General features: G+C 42.3%; 1 protein-coding gene across 1 annotated transcript in view; it reads left to right on the top strand.

Moving 5' to 3' along the window:
• The window catches only part of CEP120 (centrosomal protein 120), a 136,685-nt gene that overhangs the window by 87,729 nt on the left and 22,040 nt on the right, over positions 1-26,916 (top strand). The window contains exons 16-18 of the mRNA XM_073556586.1: positions 1,727-1,888; positions 2,771-2,893; positions 16,226-16,324. Of these exons, the coding sequence (XP_073412687.1) occupies positions 1,727-1,888; positions 2,771-2,893; positions 16,226-16,324 (384 nt within the window). The remainder of the gene's footprint in view (positions 1-1,726; positions 1,889-2,770; positions 2,894-16,225; positions 16,325-26,916) is intronic.

Raw genomic sequence — 26,916 nt, 5'->3', positions numbered from 1 at the left:
CCTGCATTCACACGACAGTTTGAGTATATGTTGGCGGCATAAATCAGAAGGATAGACCTACTGTAGCATAAATCGCCCATTGGGTCTCTTGTGCATCATGTAGCAAATTTTGTAGTGGATGCGTCTGCATAGAATAATGTAGATGACTGCACAATTGTCTTTAGAGAACAACACCTATCCGCAATGGGGAAAAGTACAAAACGGTCAAGTGTATGCAAACCCCACTCAGAGAGAGATTTTTTTTATTAGATATGTATTAAAATAAAAATGGCACACGATATCCGTAAAATCAAATGTTTGGGTAGAAATGATGAATCACAGACTAGGGCAGGGTTCACGTGACACTTACCAGTGACGTGGCATCTCCTTTCCTGGTAGAGACTGTTGGAATGAAGTGTGGCTCTGAGTATGTCTTGATGTATTATTTTAACAGCATGGCTCCCCTCTAGAAAAATTCTCATTTGGATGGAAAAGCCCTTTAACCCTTTACTGACATATTATGTACAGTTACGTCATTTGCTACTTCCCTGACTTTGATGCAGGCTTGCAAGCCGAGTCTGCATCTTTCCCGGAAGATGATGGCTGTGATATTCTGCCATGGGTGGAGCAGAGCTGGCATTCACAGGAGGCGTGATTACTGCTATACATAGCAGTTCTGTAGTATTGCTGTGCAAGCAATCGGATCATTGCAGTTTTTAGTTTGCTAAGGGGGCTTTTAAATACAGTAGAATGTGGGAAAAAAATGTTTCTAAAAATATGAAAAAAAGTTTAAATCCCTTTTTCTCCCATTAAAAATGAATGAAGCATAAAATACACACATTTGGCGTCCCCACGTCCGTTAAAGTCGGATCTTTAAAATATAAAATTAACCTGATCAATAAATGGCATAATCAGAAAAAAAATAAAATCTGAATTACGGTTATTACTCCTCAATACTGCAAAAGAAATAAAAGGAAATAAAAGCATTGTATCTACCCCAAAATGGTATCAATGAAAACACAAGCCTAGGGCACAAAAAATGAGTCCTCACTCAGCTCCATTGACCAAAAATTTTAAACGTTAGGGGTCTCAGAAGATGGTGACCCAAGAAAAAAAAAAATTCCTTTAAAAAAAAAAAAATTCCTTTAAAAATTTCCCAGTTGTTGTTTTTCACCACTTGGCAAACATGCAAATCTTTTTTTTTTTTTTTTTTTATACTTTATCTCAGTGATTGGAAAATCATATGGTAAATAAAAAGGAAAAAAAAATCAGTTTCCCCTTCCTTCAAAAATGTTTTCCCGCTTTCTAGTACTTGACGTGATGAAATGAAGAGTGTAATTCAAAAGTACGAGTATGTCTCGTCTTGCAAACACAACAAGCTTTCATATGGCTGTTTGGATGGACAAATAAACAAGTTATGGCTCTTGGAAGATGAAGAGTCAAAAACAAAAATGCTAAAAATGGATAATAGCCATGTCAGGAAGGGGTTAAAAATGCTCCTCTTTTGGTATAACCATATTTGTATCTTGGGAGCCAAACTGAATGCAATTTTGTCATCACTTCCACATTGACAGCAGTGGAGGATTTGCATTGTAGGAGGTGTTTCCGTAGGAAAGATGGCGGCGGTGCAGTGCTTTTTCAGGGGCCTATTACGAACCGGAGAAAGGAATCCCGATAGCCGTGTTTCCGTGTGTGCTGCTTTATTATGCTACTTTTCTGTAAAGCTTTTGCTGTCCTTACTTTCCAGTTAAAAAAGGCTAAGGCAGAACTTCAGTTACAGTGTGAACGAAGTGTCCAGGAGCGGCAGGACTCCGTAAGGAGAGTGCGAGAAGACTGTGTATATCAGATAGAGATGGAGAGGTTGAAGGTTCGGCAGCTGGAGGAGGACAAGCTGCGGCTTCAGCAGCAGGTAATGGACTGATCATCTGGATTGTTATCCCAGGGCAGGAACTGTATGAAAATCTTTTCTATGATGTAGATGCGTAACAAGGATGCACAGTGATCTATCTAGGTATCTACAGTACATGGTCACAAGTATCCAGACACAGCGATGCCATTGTTCATAGGTTACATAATCTAGGTCAAGTATAGGTTAGATTGGCATCGCCTTAGATTCCATGTTTCCAAAAGGTTTGTTGGTCAACTTCCGCCCTGCTGAAGCTATCACAGCAGACTAGATCACAAGCCGAGCTGACAATGCTAATTTGGCCAGATATAATTGGAGATTTTTAGACTCAAAACTAAAATTCGTCTCGCAAAAAAAAAAAAAAAAACAAGCCCTCCTACGGCTATGTGGATGGAGCAATAAAAAATATAACCCTTGCCTTGGAAGAAGGAGAGGAAAAAAAGGAAAGCAGAGAAAAACGAAAAATCGCATTGTCGAGAAAGGGTTAAAAGGAAATTTCTCATATGTAAAAAGAAAATTGTAATTTACTGTAATAAATAATGCATTTTAACATATAAATCGCACTTCCAAGCTGTCGCTGTTAGTAGGATTTAGTGAAGGGCAGTTTCTGTATTTTATCTCTTGTCTGTGAATTTATTTATTTTTTGTGTCACTAGGAAATAAATAACTTTTCACGTTTGTTTCCTAAGCGCTTGTTTTAACATGGTTGGTTTTGTCTTTTCTGCTGTAATTTATGGTGGCAGTGCTGTTTTGATATCTGTTTAATGTCTATAAACATAGGGTTCATGGGCTGAGTACTGACATGTTCTATGTCCTCAGCTTGCTTCTTTAAGTAGCCAGTTTTAATGGGTTTTATATCAATGTCTGTCTGCTTTTTCCTCCTAGCTTCAAGAAGCGGAGCAGAAGTTTAAATTACTAGACAAGGAGTTTCAGCAGTATAAGGAGCAGCAAAGCAGCAAACCAGAAATCCGATTACAGTCCGAGATCAATCTTCTCACCCTAGAAAAGGTAACAAGGACTCGTCCATCCTATTACTTCACTTCTGTTCCTTTTACTTTTTTTGTTGCTTTTTACAATATCTGTTTTGATGAAGAAAATTCCTTTTTTTTTTTTTTTAAACTCTCTGCTTGAAAAAATGAGAAGTACAAAGTCTATTAGTAGGTGATGTGTTCGGTCTTATCTTCCTAAAATTTCATTGAAGGCAAGAGCCGTACTGATGACGACCTTGGATACAGTAGTTGGCAGTTGACAGCCCGTAGGACAGGAACGGGGAACCTGTTTTCTGCAAAATGGGCAATTTGGATATTTATACCATCCTTTGGGGGTCGTATAAATTGTGCGCTAACTCCGCCCACAATGTACGTCCTGACGTTGGCACTGGTGTCAGGACGTAATCTTTCATTGCACGCACCTCCGCATTCAGTAGTGAACTGTTCGTGCATGTGCTTACAGGCCAAGAAGAAATTATTGGGCCATCAAAATACAGCTGCTGGACTAAGCATGTCAGTCCTCTTAAACCGGCCTGTGAGCCTAATAAAATAGATCATTGAGGGATGTAAAATGCCTGCGGGCCTGAGGTTTCCCAATGACTACATTGAGTAGATGTCTTGTTAACACTCACATACTCGGTGTAGAGCGGTCGTTATACCAGTGTCGCGTCAATGATTTTGGGATGATGTTTCCATGGTGACAATATATTCCTGGTAATCAGATCTGCTGATCACTACTGCACAATGTGATTGCATTAGCCACTGTTCACTGACTACGGACAGACCACATCAAAGTGCTTGTGTTGAGAATGGACACTGTCTATATAGAAATACATGGATGTAGGGCAGTTTATGACAAGAAGAAACAACTTATTTCAAAGTCCACGTGCGAGATTTAAAAAAACATTAATCTGTAAAGTATTATGGTCCACAGTAGTTGAGCATGTGCAGCATGTGGGGTAGACACTGTAGTACTCGCATCGGAAGTTGCTCAGATACATTGTTCTTCATTAGTCCATGCAATCTATTAGTATTTTTCTATATAGTCATTGCCAAAAGTTTTGAGACTGAAAAATTTTGGTTTTCACAAAGTTTGATGCTCTCGTGTTTTTATATTTGTTAGATGTTTCTCTGGGCACTGGAGTACAATTTTATCCATTTTATAATTTTTTAAAAAACATTTTTGACAAATACATGAAATTTAACTACTTCAGGACCTTCCATAGGCTATAAACGTCCGTCCGGCCTCCATTCTATTCCGCAGTGACGCTCTATAATGTCACTGCATAATAGCGCTACAGCTGTACTTGCTTTAATTAGGAGGAGGGGCATACATAATAAAAAAAGTACAGTAACCAATACAACAATGTATACAAACAATAAAACAATAAAGTACAATAAACAATACAAGTCACGACTGGTACAGAAGGAGAGAGGACCCTGCCTGCGAGGGCTCACAATCTACAAGATGAAGGCAGACATGATTTGTTATCATATCTACCTACGCGACTGTTGCATGCACAGTGCTGAACAAGCACCATGTATACAGATTGGGAAACACTGACTGTTCTTCCTCCTCCGTGCCCAAAGATCAAGTGATCTCTGGGTGTCGGGAGAGAACGTGAGCTGATGGGTCCTAGGAAACCCAGTCACATTCTGCCATGTATAGATGAGACTGATTTTCTCCTGTAACTGATTTGAATATACCAGCCCAGAAATCGGCAACAAAATAAGTGAATTTATCTGTTCAAATGCCTCCCCAAAGGTCTTACAAGGGCTTATAGGGTGTAAAAGGATATAAAGCGCAATAGGGTCTTATCTAGGTATTATAGTTAGAGATTTGGTTAAAAGTTGCTCACCTCTAAGGGTTGTCTGTAACACAGCCACTATCATAGCCCTAGTTGTCAGTCGCTGAAACATGGACAGAGTTGGCTTTCTATTATAAAGCCTTATTTGAGGCACAGTGTACTAAATAATAGAAAAAAATATTAAGCTAGATAAAAAGCATGATGAAAAAATAAAATAAACTTAAAAAATAAAGGACATCACCAGTCCTGAATTGCTGTGTTTAGGCCCACCCCGATCAAAAAAAAGTGTAAAATATATAAAAGTAATTTTTATGGAAAGGGGAACATAATTTCAAATGTATATAGTGGTCTGTTCTGGTCATAAAAGAATGTTAAATAAGCATTTATTTAGTTTTTTTTTTCTTTATATTTTCCTGATATCTGCAAAAAAATAATAGATTTAATGTCATTTTTATAAGCCCCATGTATCGAGAAAAAAGAGCCAAAAAACTATTTTAATATCTGAATGGGAACACTAAAACAGAAGGCGCAGGTATGATAAAACCAGAAAATGTGCCTGGTCAGGATCAGGGAACAAACGGCCCTGTCATGAACTGGTTTTGCAAATACTCAATATTTACAGCATTCACTTTTGTCAAGACGCCGGCAGTTCTCCTTGGCATGCTGGATATCAGGTTGTGGGCCAAACCTTACTGATGGCAACCCATTCTTGACTAACCAGTGCTATCACAACATCTGTGGTTTTGTTTGTTCCTTCTTTTTGAGGGTTGACCACAAGTTCTCAATGGGATTGAGATCTGGGGAGTTTCCTGGATATGGACCCAAAATTTCAATGTTTAGTTCAATGAGCCACTTGGTAATCACTTTTGCCTTGTGACTTGGTTCTCCATCATGCTGGAAGAAGCATTGTTCATCACCAAATTACTCCTGGATGGTTGGGAGAAGTTGCTCTTGGAGGATGTTTAGATCCCATTCTTTATTTTTAACAGTGTTCTTAGACAAAGTTGTTAGTTTGCCCTCTCCCTTATAGGAAAAGCCCTCAAACATGAGTGGTCTCAGGATGCTTTACTGGTGCCATGACACCGGACTCGTGGCAGTGCTCACCTTTTCTTCTCCGGACAATCAATCTTCTAGATGCCGCAAAAAATCTGAAGGGGGCTTCATCAGAAAAAATAATTTTACCCCTGTCCTCTGCAGTCCAATCCCTGTACTGTGAGTCAGGCATTTACATTCAAAACGCTGAGTCTTTTTCTCATCAGTTGGGAAAAAAAACAAGGCAGACTTACACCTTCCCATGAGTTGTTTGTGGCTTTGCAGCTCAGCCTCTTCCACTTCAGTGACGCTCATCTGCAATACCAGACACAACCCTTGAGTAGGTGTGGCACTGCTTATGAGAGAAAGCTGCCTTGTTTTTCTATTTCTGCCTGATCCCTTTAAGGTTCTATCTTTGGTTGCAGACCCAGACAGGCATGTTCACACTGCTCTTCAGAGAGAGTTTCCTGGTAGTTCCAATGCCCTGTGTACAATGTGCATTTATAATGTAGTGAATAGTGATAACTGCTTTATGCTTTGGGTAAGTGTTCCTCCGTCTCTTCTGTGCTGTATGAATTGTCATTAAGTTAAACCTTTTCTTGGTTTTAAACCCCTTGGAGGCCCAGACAATGGCCGGCCTGACCTGTGCTTTAAAGTCAGTCATTAGAAAAATGTTTCACCCTGATAACCTCACTGGAAATACAGTGATTCAGACATCCATTCCCTATAGAGTCTGCTTCCCAGACTCATTTAATAGATGGATTTCTCCCTTCTTCCCTTAGTCATAATGACTCTGATTGTAATTGGAAAGCAATTGCATGCAATCACATAGGGGCTACTGTATCTTACTAATTGCTGCACTTTAAGCATGCACATTGTGGAAAGTAAAAATTAAAGCCTTCCATTGGGAGGACACATTTTACCTTGACTGTTGATATGGGGCTATTCAGCAAAGGCAAGATCTGAAAGGAATCTCGGTAGTAATAAATTAAAATTTTATATATACACATATACAGTGGGGGGAATTAAGTATTTGATCCCTTACTGATCCCTTACAAAATCAGCAAGGGATCATACACTTATTTCCCCCACTGTGTAAAAGAAAGTGTGTGTGTATATAAAACTCTGGCAACAATTAAGAGACCACTGCAAAAGTTTGTCTGATTTTTCTCTTTATAGGTTTATTTTTTAGTAAAATGTAAATTGCTCTTTTATTCTATAAACTTCTGACAACATGTCTTCGAATTTCCATGCACTAAATTTTGTATTTATTTTCAGAGAAACTGTCAAAATAACAAAAAATGCAGTGCTTGCAGACCTCAAATAATGCTAAGAAAACAACGTCATAATCATTTAGAAACAACAATACTAATGGTTTAACTCAGGAAGAGTTCAGAAATCAATATTTTGTGGAATAACCATGATTTTTAATCACAGTTTTCATGCGTCTTGGCATGCTTACCACCAGTCTTTCACACTGCTTTTGGGTGATATTTATGCCACTCCTGGTACAAAAATGTAAGTTCTTCTTTGTTTGATGGCTTGTGACTATCCATCTTCCTCTTGAATACATTCCAGAGGTTTTCAATGGAATTCAGGTCTGGAGATTGGGCTGGCCATGACAGGGATTTGATGTGGTGGTCCTTCATCCACACATTGATTGACTTAGCTGTGTGGCATGGCGCATTGTCCTGCTGGAAAAAAACCGTCATCGGAGTTGGGGAACATTTGCCTGAGCAGAAGGAATCATCTGTTTTTCCAGGATAACCTTGTATGAGGCTTGATTCATACGTCCTTCGCAAAGATTAGCCTGTCCAATTCCAGCCTTGCTTGAAGCATCCCCAGATCATCACCGATCCTCCACCAAATTTCACAGTGATGCAAGACACTGTGGCTTGTGTGCCTCTCCAGGTCTCCGTCTATCCATTAGACGACCATGTGTTGGGCAAAGCTGAAAATTAGACTAATCAGAGAAGATCACCTTACTCCAGTCCTCTAAGGTTTAATCCTTATTGTCTTTGGCAAACTACAGCCTGGCTCTCCTTTGCTTCTCATTGATAAAATGCTTTTTTCTACCTTTACATTACTTGAGCCCTGCCTCTAGGAGCCTGTTACGAACTGTTCTTGCCGTGCACGTCACCTCAGCTCTCATTTGCCATTCCTTTTGTAGGTTACTTGATGTCATCCTACGGTTGCTGAGTGGCATTCGAATAAGATGACGGTCATCCCGGTCAGTGGAGAGTCATTTTTTGTCCTCTGCAGGTCTGTAGCTTTAAACAAAAAAATAAAGGAAGTATGAATCACAATTCTATAATAGACATTCAATTTGGTTAAAACCAACATTTATTTGGTCATAGATAAAATACATACTCATTGTATACATCACAAAAAATAGAGATACATGGTGCACAATATAACCACCAACAAGGGTATCACAATACACAGAATTCAGGGAAGAATGTAATTTTGTATAATATTACTGTAGTGCACAGGATTATGTCTACACAAATTATATACCAATATTAACATCATGCAGTATATTTATGACATCTGTGCACCTCTCTTAAATGTGTAAATAAATAACATTGTCCCCAGATACTGTGATCAACATCTAGCATACGATTCCAAAAGGACAGATAAAAAAACTGCCAAAAAAGTGATGATCACAGTGAAGAGCCAATACATAGAATACACATGGCAGCTAAAATGTGAATACCTGACCTGTTAGTGGCAGCCGTTCCCCGACGCTCGTTTCGCGTGAGCTTCTTCAATAGGGGGGTACTTACCCCCCTATTGAAGAAGCTCACGCGAAACGCGCCAGGTATTCACATTTTAACTGCCATGTGTATTCTATGTATTGGCTCTTCACTGTGATCATGGGTTTTTCCACATGGAGACATGCTTCATCATGGCTGGAGATGATTGAGTTTCATTAACTCTGAGGCTGTCTATCTGTACACTGCCACTTGGCAAGTTACATATAATTATATAAATTATATTTATATCTCATTGCATTTTGCACATAGCACTTTAAAAAGAGATATATATATATATTTCTTTGATAATTAACTTTCAGCCTGTCCTATTTTTGCTCTTTAGCAGTTGTCTCAGGGAAATTTCCTGTAACCCACATTAAGCACACTTTTTTGGCAGTTTTTTTATCTGTCCTTTTGGAATCATATGCTAGATGTTGATCACAGTATCTGGGGACAATGCTATTTATTTACACATTTAAGAGAGGTGCACAGATGTCATAAATATACTGCATGATGTTAATATTGGTATATAATTTGTGTAGACATCATCCTGTGCACTACAGCAATATTATACAAAATTACATTCTTCCCTGAATTCTGTGTATTGTGATACCCTTGTTGGTGGTTATATTGTGCACCATGTCTTTCTATTTTTTTGTGATGTATACAATGAGTATGTATGTTATAACGAAATTGAATGTCTATTATAGAATTGTGATTCATACTTCCTTTATTTTTTGGTTTGAAGTTCAGTTAATAGGAAGTCTTGCATAGGCCTTGTTGTATGGCATAGCGGTCTGTAGCTTTGTTGTCCCCAATGTCTGCTCCTTGACCTTGTTGTAATGGACTGTCTTAGAAATTTTAAGGATGGAGGCAACATGACGCTCACTGTATCCCTCTGCTAGTAAAGCCAGAATTGAGCCCTTCTTTTCCTCACTCAAGACTTTTCTTTTCAAGTCATTTGGCATGGATAAAAGTTATTTTTTCATTCCTATTTTGTTGTATTACTAGCACTTGTTTTGCCATCCAGCTTGTCCTATTGCAAGAGGATTGTGAACACCACAGCAGGGTTTTTTATACTTTCCTTTGTTAAACAAGATCTGGTTCAGGTGATCACCTAATCAGAAACACATTAAGTGGAATGAGGTGTACTCTGGTTGGAATTCAACTAACACTGGAATGGAATGGCTGTTAGACATGTAGAGAAGCTAATTTTTATAAAACTGTGCAGTGGTCTCTTAATTTTTGCCAGAGCTGTGTGTGTATATATGTGTGTATGTATGTATATATATATATATGTATGTATGTGTGTGTGTGTGTGTGTGTGTGTGTGTGTGTGTGTGTGTGTGTGTGTGTGTATATATTTTTATTTCTCCATTCCTTTTTTTTTTTTTTTATTTTATCTGTTGCATTCTCATTTTTTGTGTGTAGATTAGTCAAAGCAATCAGTAACGTGAAAGGAATTGTCCACCTCAAGGGACATTTACTTTTTCTTTTAAAGAGTAACCATTGGTTTAAGTTCTATTTCATAAATCAATAGTACAAGTGAATTTAAGAACCTTTCTAATATATCTTACCAAAGAAATCTGCTTCTTTTTCCTCAAAATTCTCAATTCACAGGTAAAATGTGTATTCATTGCTGACAGATTTTTACATCACTGACATAGGAGACTGATAAGATTTTTTACAGATGGGAAGGGGGATGCAGGGACAGGAGCTCTGCTTCTAGCTCATCACTCCCTTCCTCATGTACACTTTTTTATCCTGAAAATGTGAATTTTGAAAATGGAATAATTTCTCTGCTTAAATATATTAAGTTTATTATTTTCACATGTATAATTAATGTATGCAATACAAATTAAAACGGTTACTCTTTATATGTGTTTATTTGGGCCTAAAAATGTATCATTTTTGCCTGGTTTGGCTTTCACAGACTCTTTGTGCAGGGAAACGATAATCTTTGATGTGGTTTTCGGTCATAAATAAGCGGAGAGGAGCTTAACCCCTTCGCACCCGAGCCTGTTTTTGCCTTCGTGACCGGGCCAATTTTTTCAATTCTGACCAGTGTCACTTTATGAGGTCATAACTCTAGAACGCTTCAACGGATCCTACTGATTCTGACATTGTTTTCTCATGACATATTGTACTTCATGATGGTGGTAAAATTTTTTAGATATGATCTGCACTTATTTGTTAAAAAAATCAAAATTTGGCAAAAATTTAGAAAATTTTGCAATTTTCAAACTTTTAATTTTTATGCCCTTAAATCAGAGAGTGATATCGCACAAAATAGTTAATAAATAACATTTCCCACATGTCTACTTTACATCTGCACAATTTTGGAAACATAATTTTTTTTTTTTAGGAAGTTATAAGGGTTAAAAGTTGACCAGCGATTTCTCATTTTTACAACAAAATTTGCAACACCATTTTTTTTAGGGACCACCTCACATTTGAAGTGAGTTTGGGGGGTCAATATGACAGAAAATACCCAAAATTGACACCATTCTAAAAACTGCCCCTCTCAATGTACTCAAAACCACATTCAAGAAGTTTATTAACCCTTCAGGTGCTTCACATGAATGAATGGAATATGGAAGGAAAAAATAAACATTTAACTTTTTTTCACAAACATTTTACTTCAAAACCATTTTTTTTTATTTTCACAAGTGTAAAAAGAGAAAATGAACCACTAAATTTTTTGTGCAATTTCTCCCGAATACGCCAATACCCCGTATGTGGGGCTAAACCACTGTTTGAGCACACGGCAGAGCTCAGAACGGAAGGAGTGCCGTTTGACTTTTTCAATGCAGAATTAGCTGGAATTGAGATCGGATGCCATGTCGCATTTGGAGAGCCCCTGATGTACCTAAACATTGGCAACCCCCCACAAGTGACCCCATTTTGGAAACTAGACCCCCCAAGGAACTTATCTAGATGTGTGGTGAGCACTTTGAACCCCCAAGTGTTTCAGTAAAGTTTATAATGTAGAGGCGTGAAAATAAAAAAATCATTTTTTTTTTCCACAAAAATGATCTTTTAGTCCCCAATTTTTATTTTCACAAGGGTAACAGGAGAAATTGGACCCTAAGAGTTGTTGTCCAATTTGTCCTGAGTACGCTGGTACGCCATATGTTGGAGAAAACTACTGTTTGGGCACACGGTGGGGCTCGGAAGGGAAGTAGTGACGTTCTGAAATGCAGACTTTGATGGAATGGTCTGTGGGTGTCATGTCGCGTTTGCAGAGCCCCTGATGTACCTAAACAGTGGAAACCCCCCACAAGTGACCCCATTTTGGAAACTAGACCCCCCCAAGGAACTTATATAGATGTGTGGTGAGCACTTTGAACCCCCAAGTGTTTCAGTAAAGTTTATAATGTAGAGGCGTGAAAATAAAAAAATCATTTTTTTTCCACAAAAATGATCTTTTAGCCCCCAATTTTTATTTTCACAAGGGTAACGGGAGAAATTGGACCCTAAGAGTTGTTGTCCAATTTGTCCTGAGTCCTGAGTACGCTGGTACCCCATATGTGGGAGAAAACTACTGTTTGGGCACACGGTGGGGCTCGGAAGGGAAGTAGTGACGTTCTGAAATGCAGACTTTGATGGAATGGTCTGCGGGCGTCATATTGCATTTACCGAGCCCCTGATGTACCTAAACAGTGGAAACCCCCAATTCTAATTCCACCCCTAACCCCAACACACCCCTAACCCTAATCTCAGCCCTAACCATAACCCTAACCACAAACCTAACACCAACACACCCATAACCTTAATCCCAGCCCTAGCCCTAGCCTTAACCCTAGCCCTAGCCCTAACCCTAGTCCCTGCATTTTTTTTTTTTTTTACTTTTTTTTTTATTTTTGTCACAAGATCGCTGCCCTGCGATCTGACTCATAGTAACGCCACATCACCTCTGATCATCTGTCAGTGTGAGATCAGAGGAGAAGCAGCGTTACTATGTGACAAGATCGCTGCCTGGCACATAATAACGCGACTTCTCCTCTGATCTCACAATGACAGATGATCAGAGGTGAAGCAGCGTTACTGTGTGACAAGATCGCTGCCTGGCACAGCTGTGCCAGGCAGCGATCAGCTGTGCCAGGCAGCGATCTAGTCACACAATAACGCTTCACCTCTGATCAGCTGTCAGTGTTAGATCAGAGGGAGAAGCCGCGTTACAATGAGGGAGATCGCCGGGAAACAAGCAGCTTTCCCAGCGATCGCTCCCATTGGCTGCTGTGACGCTGACGTCATCGGGACCTGAACCAATCAGGTCTCGATGACGTCGGGGGTCCCAGCATGCATTGCGCACCGGGATCCCCGCGTTGTAAGGTATGTGGGGGTCCCGGGGGGCACAAAACCGCCGACAGTAGATAAACGTCGGCGCTGCACAAAGCCCAGCAAGCGCCAACATTTATCTACTGTGGGCGGTCGTGAAGAGGTTAACAAACAAAAAAAAGAGCGAGTTACAAATGTTATCTTTCAGAACCAGTTCACTGACCGATCTTTAGTTAACTCATTATACAACTGCCAATACACCGTGCTACACAAGCTATAGAAGGCAAGCGGTGCAAAAATTTTAATGAAACTCATTTACAAAAATTGTAGCCCAAAATGCAGCATTTAAAGGGGTATTATCATGTTTTGTCTCGAGCAGCTTGACGTATGCAGTCTCCTTATCGTTTCATATATGGATGTTACATAGGTTGAAAAAGGACCTAGACGTTTTAGCACTAAATTTAACTACTTTCTTGTTCCTAAGCGCTGGGCGCTCCTCCTTGACTCTGGAGAACAGCATAGCTGTAGTATTAGAACTATAGCGCTCAGCACAAGATCTGCTGTAACACATCCAGTGATTTGTTCTGGAGTCTGCACAAATAACAGGCCATAAAAATAAACATAAAAATAAACAATCAGCTCAGACAATACCTAGTTTGAAACGGCAGCTACGGACTATAGGGAGAGATGAGACTAGTCCGAGAGCGCCCCTGAATGGCTTCTCCCCACACCGCTATAGTTGATTGATAGTTCTCTACCATGTATGTACATCAGCAAAGACCTATCAATTCACTAGAGCGATGTGGGGATAAATTGGGCAGGGGGGGAAAGTCCTGGACCATTCTCTCCCTTCAAACTATGTGTTCTGTAAAACTAGAGCATTTCAGAAAAAAGCAAACTGGGTTGCAGTCATGCAGCCAGTCTGATTCATGCTGCTCGTGGTTTGGGCAGCATGGATCAGCTGGCCGGTTCCCTTTATATATAGTGGCTGCAACCCCCCTCCATTTTCCAGTCGTCATGTGCTTGCTGGCATATTTTACAATCTGCTTTCTGAGAAATTTGTCCCTGCAGGCTACAATTATCATCTCCATGCTGCCAGTTTGGAGAAGTAATGCAGTAGTTCACTCCTAGCTTGTGGGACTCCTAGCAGTCCTAAATTTCATTATTTTGTGATTTGCTGAGTTTTCACACCATGTAAACAATGAGCCATTTTAGGTTGTTTTGAACTCATATATTGTAAAAGTACTTTATCATTCATGTAGCAGCTTTCAGTATAAACACCGTCCTGTAATCTGTTATAAAGAGTCCAGTGCCGGCACTGTTACTATTGTCCTTATACATACAAACACAGCCATTCATTTTCCCGTCTTTTATTGATATTAACTAGTCAACACAGCGGAGGGTTCATTTCTGAGCAGAGTTAAATATATAATTTATTTTTTTTGGACCAGAGTTCTTTTCTGAAAGTGCACGGTAAAGGGGGCCTGACATTTGTGTTTCTTTAAACTTGCTATCATTTTATTAAAATAAAGAGTAAAACGTTGTCTGCTGAGTGTTTTAGCCAACTTGTTTCTCTGTTTGAGACTGAGAAAGTACATTCCTAAAGCAAGGCCAGATTGGCTTGAATTCAGTTATAACAGATCCGCTATGGCAAGTAAAAATAAGCATTTTGATTCAATCTTTGTACCCGCTATCCACACCCCTTCCAACCAAATGCTTAGCGTGAGTGGCTGAAAATGCCTCACCAGACCCATGAGCTGTCGGAACATACTGTACAGTATTCTAGAGGGTCACCTCTGACCTGTGAGAAGGGAGAATTGGAATGCACAATGGCTACGTGTGCTTATCACATCTTTTTACCGTACATTTGTGTGAGCCATGTAGGATAGTAATATTCGAAGAATAGCCATGTCAGTAGGTTAGGGCTTTCACTGTCTAAATCAAATTTTGAGATAGATTTTGTGAAATGATTTAAAAAAAAAATTGGTACAGGAACGCTGTGCTATAAAATTAAGTAATTGACGGAATTAACTTTCCCCTTTCCTTCTCCGTGTAGTGTATATCGATCATGTGTGCGTGCTGCAATATACTGTAATGCAGGCTCAGGAGCTGAGCCTGCTTGACCCCTAGAAAGTTAGTGACTGTCTTACACTTTTAGCACCTGTCTCTAACGGCAGGGATCAGAAATGACTCAAATCACTGCTGGAGATTGACAGCAGAATGTAAGTCCAGGATCCTGGGGTACCAATCGTTTGCAGCGGTTGTAGGTTGTCATGGCTGCCGGTGGCCTGCTAAAGGCCTCACCAAAACTATCTTATCGTTCCAGTGACGTCTACACATGGGCTTAAAAGGTAAAAGGAGACAGCAATTTTTATTAAATAGTGCAATAATGAAGTTGTACAGTATATAGTAAAAGCAATCATATCCCCTAAGCGGACTAAATAATGTGAACATTAAAAAAAAAAAAAAAAAAAAAATGTTAAAGGTAAGTTTCAATCACCCCCTTCTTTCCAGTTCAAATAAAAACAAAATTGAGTCCTCTATAAAGTCCAGTCTATTAAAGTATGAAATATGAAATTATTTAACTCAAAAGCTAAATGCTGTAAAGAAATAGGAACAAAATAATTTTGTCTTGTTCTGTTGTTTTTATTGACACCTCGCCCCAAAAAATGCAACACAAATGGCTTTTATCCTCAAAAAAAAAGGTATCCATAAAAACTACAGCTCAGCCCACATAAAAATAGTCCCTCACACAGCGCAATTGATGGAAAAAGAAACTAATTATGGGTACCAGATATTAGCAACACACCAAAAAATTTAGAATTGCCATAATTATACTGACTTGATGAATAATACTGCTAGGTAATTTTTACAGTAAAAAACCCTCCAAAAATAATGGTGGAATTGCTTTTTTATTACTATGTTAATGGAAAAATAAAATAAATTTTAATAGCTTTTAGAAAAATAGAAGGCATAAACAAAAGCGTAAGAATGAAAATTGGGGTTGCTTCATTTAAAGGTGTAGGAGTAAAAATCTCATAGCCTCAGATTTGTCACGTGCACATTATTATGATCTTTGGCACAGTTCTGTCCATCATTTTTGTAAATCTACTTTTTAACACTTAACATTTCAAAGAAAATTTTAGTCTTTGTAATTTCCCGTGGATGACTACATTACACTAATTGTTGATTTAAATATCAATTGTGCAATGAAGGTGGTGTCGCAACGTTTTTTTTATTATACACTAAGCAGTTTTGTTGGCCCTTTTTTTCAAGCTAAAGGAAGAAATAGATTTAATAGAAATGGTAAATGAAAAGGAAAGACTTGTATTTCTCCTTTTTCCATGTGCTCAACTTTGACTCAAAAATCTGCATATAAAACTATAATAGTGGCGTTCGAAATGAAAAATTGCGTGACACCACCCTTAAGAATGTTGGTATGTATTTAATTTGGGACTTTTTATCATCTTTTAGGTTGAACTTGAAAGAAAGTTGGAATCTACAACAAAATCTAAGTTACACTATAAGCAGCAATGGGGAAGAGCGTTAAAGGAGCTGGCAAGAATAAAACAGGTACACGTTCTTATGTTAAATTGTTGTAGATGTTTAGGGAGGTAAACACACTTTTTAAAAATCATGAAAAAAAACAACAGATCTTGTTTCTTTATCAAAAGAGGAAAATAAACAAACATACAGGTTTGTTATCAATGTAATTATAACTAGAGATGGGCGGACGCCTGGATGTTCGGGTCCGGCGGGTTTGGCCAAGCAGTTACAAAAACATTTAGGTACCAGAACAGTACCCAGACCCCATTTTCTTGAATGGGGGCTTGAACATCCAGTGTTTTGCCACGCTGTCATGTGCATGGCAGCGCGGCAAACACCGCTACTGATCGGAAGTGAAATCATCCCCGCCGGTAAGAGAGCCATGGTCCCCACATTGTCAAAAGACAGTGTGAGCACTCAGCTGTGATCGGAGGTATAAAGTTTACCTCCAGTTACTGGTGTCAGCTGATGGGATTACAGCTCCCATCATCTGACACCTGCTGCCGCTAATAACAGTGAGAGCAGGAGCTGTGGATGCGAAGTATTCTTCAGCCGCTCCTGCGCTGTAAATAAATAATTAGAAACGGTGTGGGTTCCCCTGTATTTTTGATAACCAGCCAGGCAAAACTCACAGCTGGGGACTGCAACCCTCAGCTGTCGGCATTAGCAAGACTAGTTATCAAGAATACAGGGGTCCCCACTTTTTTAATTATTTAAATAATTAAAAATGCGTGGGGTCCCCCTTATTTTTGACAGCCAGCCTTGCTAAAGCTCACAGTTGGGGGCTGGTGTTCTCAGGCAGGTAAGGAGCCATGGATAGGCCCCAGCCTAAAAATAGCAGCCCCCAGCTGCCCAGAAAAGGCACATCTATTAAATGCGCCAATTCTGGCACTTAGCCTTGTTCTTCCCACTTGCCCTGTAGCGGTGGCAAGTGGGGTTCATATTCACTGACACCGAGTTAGTGCCTGAACAGTAGGTGTTCGGTACTGACTTTACTGTTCGGGTTCGCCCATCTTTAATCATAACGACCTAAATAAACCTCTGACCAGCATATGTATACCAGACAGGCTGTCAGTCAGTGTGCCAAGCAGTGATTATAGCCGTGATCACTGTGTAGTGTGCGAAGACTGGGGACCACTCCCTGCTCTGCCTCTGCAAGCATTTGCAGGAAGATGGCTAAACAGGATTTAAATCGTATTTACCTGCAGATTACGCCTTTATTTTCATGTGTTTAACGTTTCTAGACATGACAACATCCCTTTAAAAGGGTTGTCTTATGGTGGCTTTTCAGGAGCACAATGGCCCCTTGTCTCCCAGCATCCTGATTGCCAGGTTCTGTGTGCTCCTGGTTTGAATGATAGCTTGGTCCAATGCCATCATTACACCTCTCAACCTCTGCAGCATCAGAGGTGTGACGGGGATGGAGCTAGCCAGATTCAGCCAGGTTCAGAGCCGCAGTTGGAAAGAACTTGTAAGTTCTGCACTCCTTGCCCTGGGGACCAGCCACCTCTGATAGATGGCAGAGATGGTTGGTAACCTGGACAATGAGCAGAGTACACTATACGAAGAGAAAAATCGCTCTGTTCTTGAGAACTGATGATTTTTAATAAGAATTAAATTGCTAAGTTGTGTGTTTTTTTTCTAAGCACTTCGCAGTTTTACCCATTAAATAACTTGGGAACAACCCCATCAGCACCCTATGCTGTGTATGGGTGATTAAATATTTGTGGAGTAGCTTTCTAAAGTCCATGTACCTAACATGCTGAACTTTTTAGCAAATGCAGCTTGTATTACTTTGATGCCTTAAAGGGAATGTGTCCACAGTTTTTTGCTATGTAATCTGACAGTAACCAGACGTAGGGACAGAGACACTGATTCCATTGATGTATCCCTTTGTTTACTGAGTGCAGCAGTTGTGTCAGAATCCCAGTTTTCTCCTTCGCCTCATTGGGGGACACAGATACTGTGGGTGTATGCTTCTGCCGCTAGGAGGCTGACACTAAGTGGAAAAAAAAAGGTTAGCTCCTCCTCCGCCATATACACCCTCGCCTCTATTGCGGGCGGAAATCAGTTTTTTTGCGTAGTGTCCTTTGGAGGCACACACGTCTGGATGTATCCAGACTATTTTTTTTTCTTCTTTTCTTCTTTTTCTTCCCATGAAGATGAGACAGGGGCGACGGATCCTAATGAAAGGGTCCGATCTCCCCAAACCATCAACGGGCGAGCACGCGTTGAGTATTGTCTCCGTGTATCCTTTCCCACACCGTGGGACGTATTTGGGTCTTTTTCCCCAGACTTCTATTTTTATTTCTTATTTTATGAAGATAAGACAGGGGTAACGCATCCTATTGAAAGGATCCAATTTCCCCAAACCATCAACGGGCGAGCACGTGCCAGTATCCCTCCACGTATCCTCTCCCGCGACGTGGGACTTAATGCCGGACTTAGCCCTGTCCACCCCTAGGTATTGAAACCATGGGCTTGCACAGAGGCACAAGACTAGTCTGTGCGGCCCCCACTGCTCCACCAACGCTAGACGGCAGTGCTGCATGGCGGCGGACTGTCCCTCTCCTCACCCCCTGAAGGGGTTAGATGGAGCTAGGGTGCCTGCACCGTCCTATTTTTATCGAGGCCCCCCTCACATACCTGCGCTCAGGCTGAAGAGGATCATCGGTTAGCAGAGGGTCTGGGAGGGCTCCTGCAAAGATCTGGTGGAAGCCACCAGCCATGCAAGGCGAGAGTGGCTGGATCCATCAGGCTGCGCCAGTTAGTAGCGCCATGTTTTGGCAGCGCTGTGGAACCGCGACCCCCCCCCCCCCCCCCGGGTAGGGGAAAAATTAAGGCCGCCGCCTAGCTCCGGAAGTCCCGCCTCCGGGCCGCGCATCCCTTCCGGCACTGGGCGGTAGCGAAAAAATTTGGGCCCCGGCTTCGGAGCGCGGCTAGGCCGCAGAACGTAAGTACCTCCCCTAGAGTGGTTTTTACATGCTGGTGACTCATTCCCACAGCTGGTGGCGCGCGATTTGAAGGTGGAAGCGTCCAGGACGGGGGGGGGGGGGGGGCGCAGGACTGGGGTAAGTGCTGCCCGAGAAACCACGCTATAGGGAGACTGAGGTGCTACCTCCTTCCCCCTCCCCAGCGGCGGACAGATACAGCGTGTCCGAAAAAGCAAAAACACACGGCATCTCTTGTTGGGCTGCGTTTTCGCAGGCGCAGAGCAAGCGATTATGCGAACCCTGCGATTCTGAACGTGCCCAGGAGCCCTCCCCTGCGACCGTGACCAATGTGTCGAATCCCCCAGAGTGGGCCCTATATCTGTCACAGTACATGGCGTCGCTTACAAGAGCAATAGAGTCCCTTCAAGCCCCAGATAGGGGCAGGGACAATGGCTCGCTGGCCTCAGAGGGAACCTCCACCTCACAAGAGCCTCCGGCCTGCAGGGGCCGCTCGCACTACAGGCAGACCCGGAGGAATCGAATCCACACGGTGTCGCCCAGTAAGTGCTGCTTCTCGCTTCCCGTCACCAGTGGTTGATAGCGAGCAGACCTCAGATTGCGACCCAGACGAGCCCCGTGACCTGGATACTCCAGGGTCATGTGAAACCGTGGACAGCCTCATAGAAGCCGTCAATCAGACCTTGGGGATTGAGGATGATCCCCCAGCGGCAACGGGGCATAAAGTGGCATTTAAGCGAGTGAAGCGCCCGCACACAATTTTTTCCTCTCACCCGGAGTTTGAGGACATAGTGCAGTGGCACAGAGAACATCCAGTCAGGCGTTTCTTGGGTCAAAAGGCACTCGAAACAAGGTATCCATTTGCTCCGGACCTCCGTAAAAAAATGGATGGAATCCCCGATGGTGGATCCGCTGGTTTTGCGCTTTGCCACTAAGACCCTGCAATCTGTCCCTAGTGTTTCCTCAATTAAGGATCCCATGGATCGCCTTATAGAGAGCTTAGCTTGCCCAGTATATGAGGCGTCAGGGTCAGCACTCGCTCCCTCATTCGCAGCAACTTGGGTAGCCAAGGCTAAGATATCATGGTCAGAAACATTAAACAGGGTCGCGCAGGAGCTGGATCTACAGTTAGGTCCATATATATTTGGACAGAGACAACATTTTTCTAATTTTGGTTCTAGAAATTACCACAATGAATTTTAAACAAAACAATTCAGATGCAGTTGAATTTCAGACTTTCAGCTTTCATTTGAGGGTATCCACATTAAGATTGGATGAAGGGTTTAGGAGTTTCAGCTCCTTAACATGTGCCACCCTGTTTTTAAAGGGAACAAAGGGAACTATACGGGCATGCGAGGAAAATGTCAATATCAATCTAGATACTCTTGCCCGCTTAGGATGGTTGGTCAATGCAAAGAAGTCATCCCTTGTGCCAGCTCAGAGGATCTCCTTCCTACGAATGATCTTTGATACTTGCCGAGGGTTGGTAATTCTCCCTCAGGAAAAGGCGCTAGCTCTCCGGCAGGGAGTCCGGACACTTCGCCAACCAGTCCCTCATACCATCCGATCCGGGATGAGGATTCTAGGGAAAATGGTGGCAGCAATGGAAGCGATACCTTTCGCCTAGTTCTTTCTTCGCCCCCTGCAGCACGCCCTCTTGTGAGCCTGGGACAAGAATCCTGTCAAGCTCGACCGACGGGGCCGACTGTCCTTTCAAGTCAGGCAGTCGCTCGGATGGTGGATATCCAGTTCCTCTCTGGTCCAGGGGAAACCTTCCCCCAGGTCATTGGCTGGTAATGACAACCGACGCCAGTCTCCTCGGTTGGGGAGCGGTGTTTTTGCCACTACACAACCCAGGAACGGTGGTCGCCACAGGAGGCACGCCTCCCGATCAACTTATTGGAGATACGAGCAATTCGGCTGGCTCTGCAGAAGTTTCATCACTTTCTAGCAGGCCGCCCTGTCTGGATTCAATGTGACAACACTACGGTGGTGGCTTACATAAATCATCACGGGGGCACCCGCAGCAGAGCAACCATGCGCGAGGTGGGGCACGTTCTTCAGTGGGCCGAAGCAAACCACTCGGTGATTTCGGATGTCCACATCCCGGGCGTGGAAAATTGGGCGGCAGGCTTTCTCAGCCGGCAGGGTCTTGCATCCGGAGAGTAGTCTGTACATCCAGAAGTTTTTTTATCAGATTTGTCAACTGTGGGGAGCTCCGGATGTGGACCTGATGGCTTCCAGAGTGAATGCCAAGGTGCCCACATATGTCGCTCGGGCCAGGGACCCGCAGGCATTCGCGGTAGACGCGTTGGTTCTGCCATGGAACCAGTTTCGCCTCCCATATCTATTTCCCCCACTGCCACTACTTCCGAGAGTCATCAAAAAGATCAAGACGGAAGGGGTGCCAGCGATTCTGCTGGCCCCAGACTGGCCCCGTCGAGCGTGGTACGCAGATCTAATGCAGCTGCTCGCCGACGTTCCTTGGCGCCTGCCAGAGCGCCCAGATCTAATGTCTCAAGGGCCGATTTGCCACCCGAACTCAGGGACCCTGTGTTTGACGGCATGGCCGTTGAATCTTGGATTCTAACCCAGGCAGGGTTCGGGAGCGAGGTGGTCGCTACAATGATTAGCGCCCGGAAGCCTGCTTCAGCACGAATTTACCATCACACCTGGAAGGTGTTCTTTGCTTGGTGTCGAGGCCGCAGTGTTTCTCCGCTGAGATTCTCGATCCCCAACATCTTGGCTTTTCTCCAGTCGGGCTTAGACTCGGGCTTTGCCCCAAGTTCCCTCAGGAGACAAATATCTGCCTTATCTGTCCTGTTCCAGCGCAGAATTGCTACCAATTTGCAGGTGAAGACTTTTCATTCAGGGAGTCTCCCACTTGGTACCTCCCTATAAGGCGCCTATGGACGCTTGGGACCTTAACATGGTCCTAAGTGTTCTGCAGGAAGCTCCATTTAAACCACTTCAGGATATCTCTGAGGTACCTTTTCTTGAAAGGTGGTGTTCCTAGTAGCCATCACTTCAATCAGGCGGGTTTCAGAGCTGGCGGTTCTATCCTGCCGAGCTCCGTTCCTCACTTTCCATAATGATAAGGTGGTCCTCAGACCAGCCCCTCCTTTTCTGCCGAAAGTCGTGTCCTCTTTTCACATTAATGAAGATGTTGTTTTGCCTTCATTTTTGTCCAGCACCGGTGCACTGTGTGGAAAAGGCTCTTTACACATTAGACCTGGTAAGAGCCCTCCGGAGGTACGTGTCGCGGACGGCAGCCTTTCGTCAGACGGATACGCGGTTCGTGCTCCCCGAAGGGCGCAGGAAGGGACTCGCTGCCTCAGCTGACCATAGCCAGATGGATTCGTTTGACTATTCAGGAGTCCTACCTCATTAGAGGCACGCCGATTCCAGCAGGGATCAGAGCGCACTCTACCCAGGCAGTGGGCGCTTCGGCACCAGGCTTCGATGGAACAGGTTTGCAAGGCAGCAACCTGGTCCAGCCTGCACATATTTGCCAAACATTATAATCTCGATCCTCAGGCCTCGGCGGATGCGAGCATGGGTAGAAGGAATCTCCAAGCAGCGGTGGCGCACCTTTAAACAAGAGGTGCATGTAGCTTGGATCGGTGAATCAATCTCCCACCCAGGGACTGCTTTAAGATGTCCCACAGTATCGGTGTCCCCCAATGAGGCGAAGGAGAAACATGGATTTTTGTGATAACTCACTGGTGGTTATACTCTGGTGGTCTGCGAGTATTTTGGGCGTTGTCGAAGATTTAGTTTGTGTCGCCACAGCTGCATGATTTGCAGCTGCTAGACAGCCTGAATACATAAGGGGATTTCCTAACAAACAGGCAATCCCCACGTGTATTCAGGCTGTCCAGCAGCCACAAATCATGCAGCTGCGGCGACACAAACTAAATCTCCGAGGACGCCAAATTACTGGGAGACCACCCGAGCATGCTTGTAAAACTTGAGTAACGAGCATACTCGCTCATCACTACTGATGACCAATTTCCTTTGAAGACTGGGCTACTTTGCCAGGTTTTTTTTTTTTTTACCCCCCCAGTATGATCATCAGTGCCATATTGGTTTTGCCATAAAGTAAACAAATTGTATGAAATGTAGATACTTAAAGCATTTATCCAAATCTACTTGATAAAATAATGACCCACGAGGATAAGCGGTTACTTTGCATACACTAGAAGGAGTTCAAAAAGCTTAGACAATGGGTTAGTGAACATGGGAGTTAGTTAGGACCTCACATACTGCGGTCATGTGTAATTTGCCTAAAATCCCAACTCGAAACTGTAGCTCCCAACACAGAGTGCAATTTACTGGCCCATGGAAGTAGATCAGAGCATGAGATTCAGAAGGAGCTGGGGCTGCTTGATTTTACATCCTTAGAAATCCCAGCACTTTTCTGTCTGGCACATGTGATTTCACACGTATATTTCTGCCAGTAAGATAATGCTTTCTTCAAACAATATCTCCTGTGAATATTTCTTCCCACTCTTGGAAATCTGCCTGTGCCAGCCGTTTGTTACACCTCGGTATTGTAATATTCATCTTCATGCAGATTAGATGCTGGAATTTATGTCTTCTTTTTATTAAATGTTAATGAGAAAGCCCAACTGGTAAGAGTCCCAGACGGCTGGCTTGTGCGAGTGCCCACTGCCAATAAGCAGTGAGTAATGATTTCCATTACTAACTTGTGCTCGCCCTAAGTCCGTTTAGTGAATTATTATAAGTCTTAGCCTACAGAGTAAACATTTGGAAAAGCTGCCCTTTTTGTGATTTGAGGGATGCCTTTCTGCCTTTTCTTCATTAAAAAAAATAATAAATCTTGCCTTATTACCATTACTTGAGCCGTTTTCTTCTTTTTAGCTATAGCCTGTGTTTTGTATGGATTTAATGCTAATCACACCAGAATGTGTAAAAGGCTGTTAATGAAACTTGGGCGTTTTACATCTAAATCTTCTAAGACTAAAATAAAAGGTGTGTTTTCCAGCACGTAGAGCTATATTGTTAGCATTCATGTATTTGACCTACAGTCATGGTCTGAAGTGTAACGTAACACAATTTGGCACACAGAGTAGATGAAATTAAATAAATAATTGAATATGCAATCCAACAATAAAGGCTCACAAACATTTCGGTATGCATTAGACCTTCCTCAGGGTGCCAATTGTCCAATTGACAATATCAGATTGCAAGGGTCATCTCTATATGGCCTGAAGTGTTGGGATAAAGTGTTTGGGGTAAAAAAAAAAACAAAAACACACCATACTTACAGTCAAATATGTTTGAGTTTCAAAGATGGTTTTTGGGTTGTTTTGCTGCCTCTAGCACTGGATGCCTTGATTTTGTGCAAGGCATCATGAAATCAGAAGATTACCAAAGGATTTTCAGTCGCAATGTAGTGCCCAGTGTTGAAAAGCTAGGTGTGCAACCTAGGTCATGAGTCTTCCAGCCGGACAATGATTCCAAATATATTTTATGAAGCACCAAAAAATAGATGGAAACAAAGTGCTGGAGAGCTCTCAAGTGGCCAGCAATGAGTCTGGATCTAAATCCTATTCAACACCTGTGGAGAGATCTTAAAATTGCTGTTGGGAGAAGGCGCCCTACAAATATGAGAGACCTAGAGCAGTTTGCAGAAGAAGAGTGGTTCAAAATTCCAGTTGAGAGGTGTGAGAAGCTTGTTGATGGTTATAGGAAGCGATTGATTGTAGTTATTTATTCCAAGGGATGTGCAACCAAATATTAACTTGAGGGTGTCTACAATTTTATCTGACCTATTTTTGGAGTTTGGTTTCAAATTGTGTCCAATTTTTGCCTTTTTTTTTGTGGTGCTCTAATACACATAAAGGAAATAAAAGTATATAACAAAACATGTGTAATTGCAAGAATTCCACTCCATTTTCTCGAGCAATTTCAAGGGTGCCAACACTTTAGGCCATGTCTGTATGTAGCCGTTCATGGGATCCACTCACATTAAATATATGGTCAACCCTGCAGGCGCTATGTATTAGAATGAAATGAGCAAAGCAGATTGATGCATATTTTTGTTGAAAAATCTTTAATTGTAATAAAAAAAATGTCATTTGTAAACCTTTGCTTATTCTGGGCTTAAGAATCAAGCAGGCGGTCCTACTCAGTGATGAACAGCAATCCCAGTCATCAAACTCTGTATAAACCTTCATACAGAATGGGACCATACACTGTACTCCTAAATACAGTGTTTACTGAATCTTTCCCCAAAATAGGTGTATTAATCCACGCTATGACATGCTGACGACAGATTGAGCTGTTTTGTTTTTTTTTAAGTTTCGACTCTACCCTGAAAACTTCTGAGACGATAATAAAACTCTGTAGAGTGACCTAACTTCACATAGGCCATTCTCAGGTCGTTCCTTAACATGACAGATTTACTTAAAATGTTACTCATCCTAGAAAAGAAAAGGAAACTTATCTATGGAATTAGCCATTTACTGGTATTTGTCATTAACCAGCTGTTTCCAGATTTCATAATACAAATTGTACGCATTACTAAATGAATCTCTTAAGGGCCTGTCACACTAAGCGATATCGCTAACAGCATCGCTATAACTTGTGACATTATAGCGATATTGCTATGTGTGATACTTACCTATAACCCGCTCCCCCGCTGCTTATCGCTGATCGCGCGAGAACGTCCAGGATGGTTTCTCGTCGTCAGCTTCCTGCGGCGCTTCCTGTGGAGCGACGAGCGTGGAGCCGGGCAGGAGGACGCAGGATCGCCTGGTGTGACAGGTAAGTAGTGACCCCCGTCCCCAGCGATGTCGCTGGGGAGATCTGCCTGTGTGGCAGCTCACTAGTGACCACTTAGCGATATGACGCGGTCAGGATCGCTGGTACATCGCTGGTCGGGATCGCTGGTACATCGCTAAGTGTGACAGTACCTTAAGACCTGATGATAATGATGTTGTATTTGCTTTGTAAATCCAGGCAAGAATGGCTGGATAATCATTTTGTGAACGTTTAACTCAATCTCCACCTATCTAGCCTAATAGTGTTTATTCTGCTGCTGAGATCTCACATTGCTCAGTACAAGCTGCAGCAGTCAGTCAGGCTGGATGGGCGGACACTGAATAAACTGGATGCTATTTCATTCCATAGCAGGACTCCTCTTAATATCAATATATAATGACCATTCTAACATGGATTTTCAAATAAAACCAAGAAAAAAACCCAAAATGAGCATATACCTTGTGGCAAGTAAGTAAATACATATAAATAACATAGAGAACTTGGTTAACACTATTTTGATTAAAAGAAAAAAGCCTAAAAGCCTTCCCACCACGACAAAGTGTACCCAATCCGGGATGGTCCTAACCTCTGGTAGTAAAACCTCACCTTGTCAGCCTACCTCCCTATAGTTGGGGAGAGGAACAACTCATCCCAACTGTTCAGACACCTGCCCATGGGAGGCAATGTAGATGAAATGCCCAGCCCAAATAGGGGGAACCACGCCCTTGGATTTTTAAAAGCAAGTACATCAGTATCATCAGGTGCAAGAAATGTATTTAATGTATATAGCTTAGGCTAGTTTCACACTAGCGTTTAGAGGCGCAGCTCGCGCTCGGCGTGAAGCTCCGCCCCCTGCCGCGCCTCCTCCGGTCAGCTCCG

Source organism: Dendrobates tinctorius, unplaced genomic scaffold, assembly GCF_039654945.1.
Source record: "Dendrobates tinctorius isolate UK_male_01 unplaced genomic scaffold, ASM3965494v1 ptg000003l, whole genome shotgun sequence".
In the NCBI taxonomy this organism is placed as follows: domain Eukaryota; kingdom Metazoa; phylum Chordata; class Amphibia; order Anura; family Dendrobatidae; genus Dendrobates; species Dendrobates tinctorius.
The sequence above is the reverse complement of the archived record's forward strand: the minus strand, read 5'-3'. Positions and strand labels throughout refer to the sequence as shown.